General features: G+C 34.2%; 1 protein-coding gene across 1 annotated transcript in view; it reads right to left on the bottom strand.

The window, feature by feature from the left end:
• Window positions 1–837: 837 nt before the first annotated feature.
• PXDNL (peroxidasin like) overlaps window positions 838–15,630 on the bottom strand; it is a 354,687-nt gene continuing 339,894 nt past the window's right edge. The window contains 11 exon segments of the mRNA XM_054595292.1: window positions 838–1,163; window positions 1,166–1,291; window positions 1,587–1,834; window positions 1,987–2,109; window positions 2,111–2,246; window positions 4,225–4,280; window positions 4,282–4,402; window positions 6,344–6,363; window positions 6,365–6,392; window positions 10,613–10,651; window positions 10,654–10,768. Coding sequence (XP_054451267.1) covers window positions 838–1,163; window positions 1,166–1,291; window positions 1,587–1,834; window positions 1,987–2,109; window positions 2,111–2,246; window positions 4,225–4,280; window positions 4,282–4,402; window positions 6,344–6,363; window positions 6,365–6,392; window positions 10,613–10,651; window positions 10,654–10,768 — 1,338 coding nt within the window.

Raw genomic sequence — 15,630 nt, forward strand, 5'->3', positions numbered from 1 at the left:
CATACAGTATGCTTGAGTGTGATATTGTTATGTTATAGAATTACATGCTTATAATTTTGTAATAGAAGATTTTGTAATAAAAGAAGCATTATTTGTGCCAGACACTGGATTTTAAATGTTATATATTTTCACAGTTTGATATTCTACATAAGCATGAGAAAATATCCCTGATATTACCAAAATGGTATAACATTGACAATTAACTCCATAATTTGTGAACAATATTAAACACCTCTGAATAATTTCACATTAATATACCTAATCTATTGGTAAATATGTTAGTCTTTTATGCTTAGCTTACCATAGACAAAAACTTACTGATTAAACATTTCTTTAATTTTTTAAACATATTTTAAGGGTGAGAGGTTGTTAGCACAAGGAACAGTTAAAGCTCTTTTCTGAAAATATTTTACACTTGTAAGTTAAACAAATTGTATCTCATATATAGAAAAAGTAATACTGATACTTTACTCACAGGTATTGATGGTGCAGTTAAAATGCCCTGACTTATATTCTGAAGATAAATTTATAATTATTTCTTCTTTTGAAAAATATTTTTTTTTTTATCCCACTACTTTGCTTTTCCTGAGAAAACACGTGATGGGCCAGTTAATTACAAGTCTTTACATAAGAACTTAGACCTTCCCATAACAATCAAATGTCCTTGCTTAGACTGCCATAGACATAAATGCACTAGATATGCCAACCTCTCCTAGTTGAGATGTATTGGCAATACATCTTTGTAAATAAACACACATACACACACAAAGGAAGTGGATAGACAAAGAGGTAAAAATGGGTATTTCATCTCTGGAAATTTTTTCTTTAATATTTAACTTATCCCACAATAACAATTACTAAAAGCTCTGCAATAACATCACGAGGAAAACAAATTCCACCTATGCAAACGTCCTTTAACACTTTTACCTCTCCCAAGAAAGTATTAAATCCAGGTAACACCTGCATACCTACTTTTTCAGTTTTTTTGTCTAATTTCTGAATTTTTATTTCATTTTGAAGATCTGCAAAATTTTCAACAGAATACACATTGGAGAAAACTCTGATGTCAACAAATGGAGGGATCCTGTGGTCTTGTCCCCTTTGAGTGTTGGTGGCAGCCAAATCCAGGGCTACAGAATGGACTGTGGAGAACAGCTGCTCAGGCTGAGAAGTTGAGAAGGCACCTGCTACTTAGTGGCTACCCCAGAGAGCCCCCGAAGATGTAGATCTATCTAACCTTTCTTAATTATTCTAGAAGATGAAAAGAAAACTTTATGGAGCGGACGGTGGCCTTCAGGGATAGCTCAGCACCCACAATCTTCCTGGCTTTGTGATAAGGAGTCGCACTGGGGGTTCAGGAAGCTACCCTGTAGTGTTCCTGGATCCACAACATATGCATGGCTATGAGAGCCCTGGGGTCCCAGGCCAGGAAATAGGCTGTGGCTGTCCTGCTCATGTTTTGTGTACTCGGTGGGTGGGCCTATAGGAAAAAACAGTGCTTTTTTTTTTTTTCCAAAGGGACTCAAGGTAAGCCTGTCCTCAGGAGTCCCCAAGGCTCCTAGTGTTTCTCTGCAGGAGTCCCCAACACTCTGTTTCTCTGAGTTCTTGAGATTCTCACTTTGAGCTCCTGTAAACATTAGAAACATCAATATATGCCATGAGCTGGCTAATCTGTTCTCAAGCATATGAGCTCATCACCAAGGAAGGCATTCCACTGCCACACACAGGGCTGGAGCATACAAAAAGCATACATGGTGCATGGGTTCTCCAATGGTCGGTATAAGGAATGACATTGGGAAAACAAGGAGTGTCGTTAGTACACAGAGCTGCACAGCTGCCCATCAGATAAGTGAGACATGTTCAATCAGGCACCATGTGGTCCAAACTGTGGTCTAAAAAAGGCCCTATGTGAGTGTATCATAGGGGGTGACAGTTGCTGTGGCCGACAACTCTGTGGAGATCAGCCTGGGCAAGGGAAGGGAATACCCACTGGGTATTGTGTGGCCGCCAACCCAGCAAGGCAAGTTGAAGCCATTCTAATAGGCTGGTTTCAGAATGCGCTCAAAGGAGGCCAGAGCGGCGCCCCACGTGGGGTACTGCAGGTCGCTAGGTTTCATCCTGGGCTCCATTCTTCTAATAGAACCTCATGTCAGAGCAGTTGGACACATGCCTGTTGACTGTGCATTCAGATAAACAGGAGATGAGGCAAAGGTAACAGGGGGACACTAAGTCATTGCCACAATATTCTGAAATTCACAGCAGTAAGAACAATGGAGGGAGGTGTCCTCAAGAGGAGAGGGGATCACCTCCAACTAGAGCAGTGGGGAAGAGGTCACTCTGAGTCAGCAGAAATCCTTATATCCTACCACATTTCTGTAGGGCAAAACTGAAAGTAAAATTATTGTGAAAAAAGGGGATACATAGTTATATAAGTTTCCAAAAGCTAGGGGAATTGTTTGGTGATGTCTATCTGATGAGCAATTACTATGTGCTAGAATGAACTAAAAGGATGAAGAAATATGTTCCCAGTCCTGTCTATACCTTAGCTCTGTGATTTTAGCAGTGTAATGTCTGTAAGGATTTGTTAGTCCTCAACACAGAAGTGTGAATTTTTTTTTTTCTATTTCAGAACTTTTTCTTTCGGGTTTCATGCTTCTAGAATGTGCCAGTGTGGATCATGTGAATATTAACCTAATGACACCTGGTGTGAGGGGAATAACTAACAAGAGCTGTCATTTCCCCAGGGAATGTGAAACACAAACCCAGAGGTGCCTTGAAGCCACTCTTTGAAGAGATTGAAATTTCAGCATTATCCCAAATCTGCAAAGAATTATTCATTAAATCTTGCTGGGTAAGACTTACTATCTCTATTTAATCACCAGGAAGTGGCTAATGGTATCAGCTTCATTTGTCTTTTATCTGTGTAAACCTGCCCCTGGCTGGACCTTGGGATATCTTAATCTTGAACATATACAATAATTTTCCATGTCCAGATACATAGACATGGATATGGAGTTCACTTTTAAAGCCAAATTGTTCCTGGGGGGAAAGGGGTCTTTAACTTTAAAAATAATGGAAAATGAGGTGGGGAAAAATTGTTAAAGTTTAAATAGTTTAGATGAAAAGATATTCAGTATGGTAATGACCATCATGAATCTCAGATGCCTGTTTTAGCAAAGCTATATCTCTGTAGATATTGATCACTTAAAATTTTCTAGTTATGGATTAAGAGTAAGTTATTCCTGAAAATTTGAACTCAAAGATGTCCAGAAAGACCCATGGGCCTAATCCTCATCTGGACCTGAGAAATTATGTAGAACTGGGTTTTCTGCAGCCCTGACCATGATTAGCTCATACCTGGTATGATTCAATATTCAATATATGGAGGTTTAATTTAAGTGCTAATATGGACATCTTAGGAAAATTTCCCTTGGATAATTTAGTTAAGGAAGCCTTGAAAGCCCAAGACATAATTGACCAGTAGGGGCTGTCAAGTGTACTTTGGAGTATAATTGTTTAGCGCACATAAGGGGTGAGCCAACCACACAAATAGCCTTCTACATCATACCTCAGTTGATTTTCTGAAGGAATAAAGAAAGGTAAATCTATAGACATTGCTGTTGCACTCACAGCACAAATAGTGTATAGCAAGGGATCACATTTGTTTACTTCATTTTAAAGAGAAAAGCTTAGAAAATCTGAAAGCTTTCTATAGCATTTTTATTTGACATATATTAAATAAATGTCTGGGGTCAATAAGAAAAACATGAAAACTTCAGTATAACAAAGAAAAAGAGAGAGAGAGAGAGACGAGGGAGGGATGCATATATTATAGGTGGTGGAAGGAGTCAGGTAGAATCACTGCATGACTTAGGTGGTTACAATGATAAGTAGAGAAATATTTTCCCGGTAATAAAAAGTTTTCTATGAGAAGTGCTAATAGTTTTTGGATTCCCAAAGTAAGATTACATAAAATGATTCCCCTATATTTACTCAATGCATTTAATGGGCAAAAATTAACAACTTTAAATGTGTGTGTGTGTGTGTGTGTGTGTGTGTGTATCATCCTTACTTTTTAATTACAGTTCCTACGAGACACATTGGCATTTGTTTGATAAAAAGTGGTGAATAATTAAATTTATAAATGACATGCTTTGGAGATTAAAGTGGAAGGGTAGCCATTGTTGATATAGAGAGCACAACAGAATGCTTCCAGAGGCTGACGTCTGCCATCCAAATCAACAGCGAGCCCCTGCTTCACGTGTTCCTGGACCAGTTGACGTGTACTCAAAAATCCCCCCTGCTCTTGCTATCTCCATGGTAAATGGGTCATGAAGACAGCAGAACTGAGCCAGCAGATCTTTGGAAGTGTAAGGTTTTCTGTAAATGACAAAAGATATTACTGTTTGCAAGGCAAAGCTGCACAATCCATGAATCTCACATATCACTGTTTGCAAGGTAAGTCTGCAGAATCCATGAATCTCACATCTGCCATGCACATAAGAATACTAAATTTTCCAAATGTTTGAGAAGAGTTAGACTCTAATACCAGAATATAAGGGGAGCAGTGGGTTCTTTTCATAATTTGTGAATAAGTGAATTAATGATTGAAATAAATATGGTGGGGGTTGTAAACTTGTAGGGTCCTTGCATCAGTCATAGGGCGTCTCAGTAAACCCTCTGAAATAATGCACAACACTCAATGTGTAGGCCTTGGCACTTTCTGTCTTCTCTTTCCCTAAACATAACTGCCTGGAAATCCCCCCTCATCTTTAAATACCTGCTCTGGCATTACTCTCCCTATAAAGTTTTCCTGATAGCTCTGACAAGCTGGCATCTTTTGTTTTACTTCTCTTTTATTACATGCACCTATTACATTCACAAGATGTACTTAAATTGCTGACATGTTGTCTCCTCTGCTAAATAGAGATTGTGTTAAGGATGAGATGATGCATCACTCATCTTTGTATCTTAAGGCCACGGACCAGCACACTATACTGATTTATACACACTTGGAGAACTGAACTAAGTTAAAAAATATTAAAGTCACTGAAAATGTGAAACAATTTTAGAGATTTTGGTCAACTGAGACATATCTAGTCATCTATGTCTGAAATCAAAATAATTTTAGATAATAGAATAATGATAATGATATTAATAGCCCACTTTAATTAAGCCCTTTCTATGTTCCAGACAATTGGGACACTTAATCTGTATTAATTAATCTTTCAAGCAAGTGTATCCTATTATGATCTCAATTGTACGGCAAGAAGTCAGAGGTCCAATGATGTTTAATCACCTGCCCAAAGTCAGCCAGATAGCAATGAAGTGAGGAGTTACAATGAGAATAGAAATAAGCTGTATGGCCCTGAAGGGTGTGGCTCAGTTGTTTGGACAATGTCCCACAAAGTGAAAGGTCACTGGCTGGGTTCCTGGCCAGGGCACATGCCTGGGTTGCAGGCCTGGTCCCCAGTTGGGATGTATGAGAGAGGCAACCAATTGATGTTTCTTTCCCTTTCTTTCTACCTCCTTTTCCCTCTCTCTAAAATTAAATAAATAAAATCTTTAAGTAAAAAAGAAATAAGCTGTATGGCTGTAGAACAGGAATCTATAACCACCGTGCTATATTGTTTGTAGGTAAACAGGGTTCAGGGTAATACCTCGTTATGGCATTTTAAGATGCTCTGCTTTGACCAACAACTGTGAAGACTAAGGATATACTTTATTTGATTACTATGAAGACAACAATCATGTTTACTTTAAAACATTCAGGTGTCACAAAACATCCCAGGTGGCTCCATCAGGACAGTCAGGAATTTTATACAACTGGAAGGTATCACCAGTCTAAAGATGCTGATTCAAATTTTAATAAACCAAAGTACTATGTATCCTAAGCAAAATTTTCACCTCTGGGCTAACAGTTAATGGCCAGGTGCATTGAACTCGACAATCATTCTTAATTCACCGATTGGCTGGATTACTGACTGTGTCTGACACTGGTTATGCTGGCATAACTGGGTCCAATGCCTGATAACCTACCATGGGCCATATAGAGTGAACCCATGACATAAATTAATGCCATTTTGATTCTATGACAAGTTTCCTTCCCTATGAGGCTGAACTGACATTGATGAGTAGTTCAGAAGTGGGTGCATGTATACAGGCTGAAGAATACAATCTTTAACCATCTTATGCACTATCCCTCTTGTGATTTATGGAGATTATAAAAACTAAATAGAACTGAAGTGAAAACAATTTTTTAATCAAAATAATATAAATTCTTTCTTTGAAAACAAATGTCTTCATGCAGATTTAATTGCAACATCAATCCCTTGTATAGTACCAAAAATGGATAATTCCACAGTCATCTCTAACTTTTCTACCCTGTATTGCTTTGAAAATCATTTCAATGATTGAAACATCAAACAGACTTTGAAGATAAGAATGATGTGATATAAATGGCATTACAAAAATTTCTCAGATGATAAAATGTTATACAGTGCACCCTTGATACTCTTCATTGCAGAGAGGTGGGTAATTGTCCTGAAGTAAAGCATCAATCAACAATAACAACACTATTTAGGGAATTAGAGCATTGTAAAATCTAGTAAAACTATGTGAAATATTTCCATTTTTACAACACTAATTCAAATGGGATTCAAGTATGTTAGCAATTTGTCAACTTGGAGAAGATAGAGATGCCTATCTTTTCAGCCATCTTGCTTTAATGTTAAACATTAAAACAAAATTAAATATCATATCTCTATGGAGATTTCTTAAAGCAAGAATTGAACTCTCAGTAAGATTTCAGTGAAAAATAATTCATGCTAATTCCATAGTTTTCCAATGTGTGAAAATTGTGTCAAGTTGAATATTGTAACCAAAAGAAGCTTTTCATTTAAGTAGAGTTGGTAATCTTCAACATATTTAATCCTCTCCAGATGATGATTTAAGAAGTTTAGCCTCAAAAGAAATAAAATGCTAAATAAAAATAATCATGAACAAATATTTAAAATTCATGTAATGAAAAAAATCAGACATATCCATATTATTTAGTTAAATTTTGAGGCTTAAATGTACAATAAGTTTATGTGACAAAAAAATAATTTTTAGAATGATAAATATTGAAAACAAGAGAAAGTATAGCTTCAAAAATTGAGTTTGAGAATATGATTAAAGAGAAATAAAAGAGATGAAAAACAAAAACTAAAAAAGTTTTACTTTATTAATTATAAATTAAGACACATTATATATGGTGCTACATAATATAATATCTTATTAAAATGTTATGTATGTATATATGTGAGTGAATATATGTTTTATGTTTTATAATAGATAGGTCTAAATATCATTTCACATCTGGCCATTTTAAGAAAATTATGATAATATATACATACTCGCATTTTTCATGGTTCTGTGAAGAGCATTAACATAAAAATTCCAAGAAAATAAGTACCACTAGTGTGACTATTGTAAGAAAAAAGTAAAATCAATGATTCTGCTGAAAGACTTTCTTAGTAAACTGGATTATGTGCAGTAGTTATGAGGTGGAGGCTACAATGTGAATTTAGTGTTATCTTTTATAGTACAAAAAACACATTGGCTTGATCATACATTAGCTAAAAATAACTGAAAGAAAAAAGATGAATTGATTGATTTGATTATATAAAATTAACAATTTTCACTTAAGGAAGGACATAAATACAAAAAGTTAAAAGTCATAGACAAACAACGTACTGGGTATCATCACATCACATTACATGATAAATGGACTTACAACATTCTGTAATTGCTAAGTGGGAGCAGCAATAGGAGGAAAATCTTCCTATAATGCATGGACTTTTTCCTTTCTTTAATCAAGGTGACCTAGTAAATCTAATGGTCTAAGTCATAAAATGTTTTATAAATAATATTTTATACTGACATATTTTCCCTATTGTGATAATTTGGGTTGTGTAAACACACACACTACTTGTCTTAAATCTTGCATTTATTCAGTACTTTTGCATTTATATCCATATATTTTCCTTCCTTTATAAAAATATTTTTAATATCATGATATTCATTTGATATGAGATGCATATATAAAGTAAGTGCCCCTTGTATTGATATATAAATATCCTCAGAGGAAAAAAATAATATTTGGTTGGCTAAAAAAAATTCATTTGTTTTTTCATAAGATGGCTCTAGTTACTCTTAGTTGTTTTTAACTTCATTTGAAACAATTTTGTATTGTGACAGCTATCATATCAGCATGCATTTAAAGATACCTTATCAAAATTGGTGAATTTTTGGGTAACCATTTAAATATTGAAGATGGAAGAAAACAGGCAACATTTTTGACATATTATGCTTTATTATTTCAAGAAAGGTAAAAAAATGCAGCTGAAACACACACACAAAAAAGATTTGTGCAGTGTATAGAGAAGATGCTGTGATTGAGAGAACATGTCAAAAGTGGTTCGTGAAGGTTTCTTGCTGGAGGTTTCTTTCTGGACAATGCTTCATGGTTGGATAGACCAGTTGAAGTTGATAGCAATCAAATTGAGACATTAATTGAGAACAATTAATATATGCCATGTGGGAGACAGCCAGCATACTCAAAATATCCAAATTAAGAAAGTTACTGGTGAAAATGAGAAATATGTCTTTTATTTTATGGAACAAACTAAAAGGACTTTTTGGCCAACTCATAAATTTTCTTGATTGAATAACTTTTTTTTTTTGTATTTTATCACCGCAGCCTAATTTTCTGTTTTCTATTGTAGACAAAAGATCTGAATATTAATAAATGCTATATAGCACTATTTTAAAACCTGCTAGAGTAGTTAATACATTTTTATCACAATGTTTTATTTTAATGTGTACATATAAGATAGTTGCTTAAATTTCGGTCAACCACAATGAAATCTTACCAGAGGTTCTAAAATTTTTGGCCACTGTGATTATAGTGTATGTAGCAGAGCAAAACAGAGACAGAGACAGAGAGAGAAAAGGAAGCAGAGAGCGAATGTTTGTTTAGAGGTAAAGATTTCTAGCACCTCTATAACAATTTATGTGTGTTTAATTTTTGAAATAACTTTTTCCAAATACCTTTAGGATATTTTTCTATGTTTCATGAATAGATGAAAAGAAGAAAGGGAGCTCCATAAATTTTAAGAAACAAAAACAAAAAAAAAAAACAAAACTCTCATGATGTCAAATCAGGAAAAACATGAAATTATAACGAATAGTTCATTAAGACTAAAATTTAGTTACACAAGTATTAAGAAACTCTATATAATAAAAAATTTCAATCCCTACTACAATAAATACTTGCTGGTTACTAGCTACACTGTTACACTTTTAAGAATAGTAAACTAGAGAGCTTTAGTTTTCGCTATGCAATATAATAAATACATGAAATTTGATGTATTTATTATTGTGCTATCGATGAAAATATACACTTTATATAAAATACCCAAACAAATGGAATTTCAGAAGTTTTTTTTATCTCAAAAGAATTTGGGAGTGGAGGAATATGAAGTTATTGTACTATAAGATAGGAAATAATAATTTCTTTATAAATGTAATTTAAGTAAACCTATTTTTAACCAAGTCTGTATTCATAATGAAAAAAGTACTCAATGCCTTTAACAGACCCAATAGACCCATAAAGCTGGAAAAACTAAAAGGGAAAAATAAATCAGCAAAACCCTATTTATAAAATCTGCCCATTTCTAAGGAAACCAAAAAACAGACAAAACCCAACACAGCATTCCATATGCTTGTAGCTGAAGTCATTTATTTCCATTTCTGATTGTCAAAAAGCAAAAACTCCTAAAACAATCTGCAAAAAAGCAAATCTGATATCAATTTACATGTGCCGATATGCTGCATTTTTCTCTGAATGCTTTCCCCATGTGGAGAATGTATCAGTCAATCCTAACAGCCTGTTTCCATTTTTATAACCACAGCCAAGGTTGAGTTCAGTCTATTCGAGTCTGCCTACAAATTAACTCTCTTATCTCTAATATGAACTGATTAATTTAAAGGCAGGACTTTATTTTTTATAAAACTATGAAAATCAAATTTTGGAAACAGTCATTACTGATAATCAACTAAAAGAGGGCTATAGCTATATTACCAAACTGATAATAAAATGTAAAAAATTGCTATTTTTGGCCAAATGTAAATGCTTTCAAATATTAAGATATTTGTCCTCATAGGGGCAAATCTTACCTACAAATATGATTGATTGATTTTTACTTTTAACACAGAATTAAATAAATGAGGCCTGAGTGACTAATATATGGCAAATTTATTTTATTCACATTTACTTGGCTGAGAATAGATCTTACATTTTATAATTTTCAATTCCTTAGAAAACATGACATACATTTGAAAATTATTGTTATTTTTGTTCCCTTTTGGCAATGTAGTTTTTGGTCTTTGATAAATTTAAATAAGATCTTACATTTTTAAAAACATTAAAATAACTCTGATTTAATATTAACATATTAAATTAAAAATAATGAATAGGGAACTTGAGTAGTGAGATAAACCAGGTATAAAATTGTAAGTTGTTTAAACGCTTTAATTGAATATTGTAGGAGGAGCTACAAATACTTACCAACGACTGTGAAAAACATGTTGACCACAACAAGGCCAGTGAATTCTGAGACACACACTCATATCTTTCTCCGTCAGCTTGCCTGGCATCATAGATGGTTAACATGCCACAAGTACTGACATGGAATTTTCCACCATCAGTAATCTGAACACCTGCCTAGGGTGTGAAGAAAGTTGTCACTGGAAGAAAATGTGATTCCTTCAAAAATAATAGCTTTACATTTTGTTTTATATCATTTTATTTGTTCAAAGAGTATCTACTGAGAGCATACTATGTGTCAAGCACTAGATTAGATATTATACAAATCTAATGGAGAGTAAAAAGAGAGAGGTTTCTAAGAAGTGGTGTTTCTTCAATCATATAACTATCTAATATGATGATTATTTTATTTTTATTGTTGTTCAAGTACAGTTGCCTCCATTTTCCCACCACCACTTTCACCTGCCACACCCACCCCCACCTCCCACCCTCAATCCTTCTCCCTTTTGGCTTTGCCCATGGATCTTTTATACATGTTCCGAGATTTGACCCTTCTCTTTCTTTCCCCCTTTATCCTCCTCCTCCCTCCCTTCTGGTTACTGTCAGTTTGTTCTTTATTTCAATATCCCTGGTTATATTTTTCTTGCTTGTTTGTTTTATTGATTAGGTTCCACTTATAGTTGAGATCATATGGTATTTGTCTTTCACCCCCTGGCTTATTTCACTTAGCATAATGCTCTCCAGTTCCATCCATGCTGTCATGAAGGGTAGGAGTTCTTTTTTTTTCTTTCTTCTGTGGAGTATTCCTTTGTGTAAATGTACCATAGCTTTTTGATCCTCTCAATTACTGAGGGGCTCTTAGGTTGCTTCCAGAATGTGGCTATGGTAAATTGTGCTGCTATGAACATTGGAGTGAATAGGTTCTCTTGAACTGGTGTTTCAGGATTCTTAGGGAATAATCCCAGCAGTGGAATTGCCAGGTCATAAGGCAGTTCCATTTTTAGTGTTTTGAGAAAATTCTAAAATGTTTTTTACAATGGCTGAACCACTCTGCATTCCCACCAACAATGTACTAGGGTTCCCTTTTACCCACAACATAGCCGGTACTAGATGTTCACTGATTTGATTATGATGGCCATTCTGACTGGTGTGAAGTGGAATATCACTGTGGTTTTAATTTGCATCTCTCTGATTGCTAATGATGCTGAGCATCCTTTCATATGTCTACGGGCCCTCTGTATTTCCTCCTTGGAGAATTGTCTATTCAGGTTTTTTGCCCATTTTTCTAGTTAGATTGCTTGTCTTCCTGCAGTGAAGCCATGTTTTTTTATATATTTTGGAGATCAAACCCTTGTCCAAGGTATCATTGGAAAATATATTTGTCCATATTGTTGGTTCCTTTTTCAATTTGCTGATGTTTTCTTTAGCTGTGCAGAAGCTTCTTATTATGATAAAGTCCCACTTGTATTTTTCCCTTTATGTACCTTGCTCTAAGGGACATAGCATTGAAAATATTGCTGCATGGAATATCTGAGAGTTTCCTGCCTATGTTCTCCTCTAGGACTTTTGTGGTGTCACAATTCATATTTAAGTCTTCTGTCCATCTTGAGTTTATTTTTGTGTATGGTGTAAGTTGGTGGGCAAGTTTAATTTTTTTGCAGGTAGCTGTTGAGATCTCCCAACACAATTTGTTGAAGATGCTATTTTTAGTTTTTACTCCTTTTATGCTGCTGCCCCCTTTGTCAACTATTAATTGACCATAGATACATGGATTTATTTCTGGGTTCTCTATTATGTTCCATTGATTTATTGTCTGTTCTTATGCCAGTACCAGACTGTTTTGATTACTGTAGCCTTGTAATATAGTTTGATGTCAGATATTGAGATCCCTCCTACTTTGTTCTTCTTTCTCAAAATTGCTGGGGCTCTTCAGGGTCATTTATGGTTCCATATAAATTTTTGAAATGTTTGCTGTATATCTGTGAAATATGCCATTGGTATGTTAATAGGCATTGCACTGAATCTATAAATTGCCTTGGATAGCATGGACATTTTGATGATGTTAATTCTTCCAGTCCATGAACACAGTACATACTTCCATTTACTTGTGTCTTCTTTAATTTCTTTCTTCAGTGTTATGTAGCTTTCTGAGTACAAATCTTTTACCTCATTGGTTAGGTTTATTCCTAGGCACTTTATTTTTCTTTATTTCTATAGCAAATGTGATTTTTTTCTTGATTCTGTTTCTGAAATTTCATTATTGGTGTACAAAAATGCCTTTGATTCCTGAATATTGACTTTGTATCCTGCTGTTTAGTCAAATTTACTAATTAGGTCAAGCAGTTTTTTGGTGAAATCCATAGGGTTTTCCATGTGTACTATCTGTCATCTACATATAATGACAGTTTTAGTTCCTCCTGTCCAATTTGGATGCCCTTTACTTCTTTTTCTTTTCTGATCACTGTGGCTAGGACTTCCAATACTATGTTGAATAGATGTGGTAAAAGTGGGCATCCTTGTCTTATTCCTGATCTTAGTGGGAAAGCTTTTAGTTTTTGCCTGTTGAGTATGATATCGGCTGTCGGTTTTATATATATGGCCTTTATTGTGTTGAGGTATGCTCCTTTATTATAATACATCATATAAACAAAAGGAAAGACAAAAATCACATGATCATATCAATAGATGGGGGAAAAGCATTTGATAAGGCACGGTACCCATTGATGATGATTATTTTAAAATCATCATTCCAAAGGATGAATATGCACAGTTTATTTATTTCCTACTTATTTCTAAAAGAATTCTGACAACACCAATAAAAATAAAATTTGGAAAGGAGAAAAATACTCACAAATCCACCACCTAAAAACATGAAAATAATTTAATTTTCTGATTTCCCATCTATTCCTTTTTCAAGATAAAGGAATTTTTTCCTCATAAATTTCATATAGCCAAAAACTTTTTATATATCAGTGTTTCTCAGTTAAAATTATAGCTTAAAATTAGAATAACTCTACTTTCTATGACGTATTATTAACATGCATTCACTTGTAATTAGTATGGATTTATGTACTCTTCATTATTTTGCTATTAATTCAAAGAGTAAAAGAAATAGGTTTTATGAGACTGCAATTGGAGTGGAATATGGGTGGAGATGTTCTTATCCTGCCCTCTTCCAAAAGACTTACAGGAAACTGAGGATGGGAGATACAATTTCAAAAAAACTTTTGGAGAGCGGTGGGGAGAACAGGATGAAAGAAGGTGATGAGTTTAACCAAAGAACATATATTCATAACCCAGGGACACAGATAACAGTGTGGTGATGGCCAGAGGGAAGGAGGGGGAGATAAGAGGGAGGTGAACAAAGCGTGTTTATGGAAATATGGGGACATCTGTAGTAATATCAACAGAAAAATAAAGAAAAAGAGGAAAAAAATCCTTGTCTTCAAGTGATAGCCAATAGCCCAGAATGTAACTAACCATAGAGGTTTAGAGAAGAAAAAGAATTGTGAATATTCAGTCTCTCACAGATGTCTTTGGCCAGTGCTAAGAAGCAAGTCAAAGGTAATGGGTAGCTAGCTGGTAAGTCAGGTTAGGGAATGAAAAAAAAGGTAGCAGGGACCTACCAGATGGAAAGGCAGACTGAGAGAGATCAGATGTTCCATAGAAGGGGTATGAGGCAACCTTGTGTTTTCCCAGTCTTTCATCCCACTTCCCTTTGATGGACCATGGCTGCATCCTCCTTTTGAAAGTTGCTTCCCTTGCCTTTCTTGTCCTTACTGCTGGAACTCTCAGGTTAAATACATAGTTCTACAGTTTTTATTTAAAATCTCTGAACTAGCAGATAGCTTTTCAGTAAACTCCTCATCTGCTTATTTTAGGTAGTTTCTATGCTTGCAGAAGAAATAACCCAGCTCAAATCCTTTCAAACTTGTCACTTAAAGCAGATTTTTATAACGATTATACATGGTAGTATATGTAAAATGTCTGGCATATAGTGTAGTATATGTAAAATGTCTGCCATCCCTCAATTAATTTGTTATTAGAAGCTACCTTTTAGAAATTAGACTTATGAGATATTTTGCTGATATGATTATACAAGATTAGGCAAAAGTAAGTTTACAGTTGTTTGTGTGGAAAATAATACACTAATTAATAAATAATAATACAAGAATGCTCTTTTGTGTACTCACTACTGTAAACCTATTTTTGCCCTGCCCTGTATAATAAAGCATTTAGTACAATGTAAAGTAAGGTTTTAGATATGGACCAAAATGTATATTTTTCATACTTTTTATTTTTAGTGTAAAATACTTGAATTATATAATAGTAAATTAAAAATAAATTATAACAATTATTTAGATTCTCTCAATTATTTGAGAGAACATGGTCTTAAAGTCATAAATTTGAGACAATTAAACTTACTCTTTATAGAGAACTGCGTCTGATTCTTAGCTACAGCAAAAAGGAAGAAAGCCACCAAAGCTGTAAAACCTGTTACTATAAAGTGACAACAAAAATAAGCCAGGTGGTTTTGAGAAACAACTTTCAAAAATTTTATATTTTGTTAAATTGTATCATAAATAGTGTCATTCAAGTCTATGTAGTTTTATTTATTTGCAAGAGTACTGGAATCTGAATCCCATTATTTTATTTTCATGAAACACTTAAAATTGGTGAAGCAATTATCTTGAAAGAAGATGGCTCAAAAACCCAAAGGGAGCAAGATATGTAAATAAAGAGTTACTATTTACAGTCATTTAAGTTTTGAGTTACAGAATTACTTTTTTCCGTGTCACCTTGTTTTAATACCAAACTTTTATTCCTTTCTTATATCTGCTAATGACTTTTAATATACTCTGAATTATTAATTCAAAATTATTTCTTGCTAGCCACTAAAACTCTTAATTTATATATGACAAGAGCAACTTTTCCTTGGAAGATTTTAGTTATGCTTATGAAGCTATTATAACCAAGCAAATGAAAAAGGATAAACTTTAGCAAAGTCGTGAGCCAAAATCAGATAGAGTCACTTTAAA

This window comes from Pteronotus mesoamericanus, unplaced genomic scaffold (assembly GCF_021234165.1).
Source record: "Pteronotus mesoamericanus isolate MK-2021 breed Mesoamerican mustached bat unplaced genomic scaffold, CSHL_Meso_final scaffold_54, whole genome shotgun sequence".
Classification (NCBI taxonomy): Eukaryota; Metazoa; Chordata; class Mammalia; order Chiroptera; family Mormoopidae; genus Pteronotus; species Pteronotus mesoamericanus.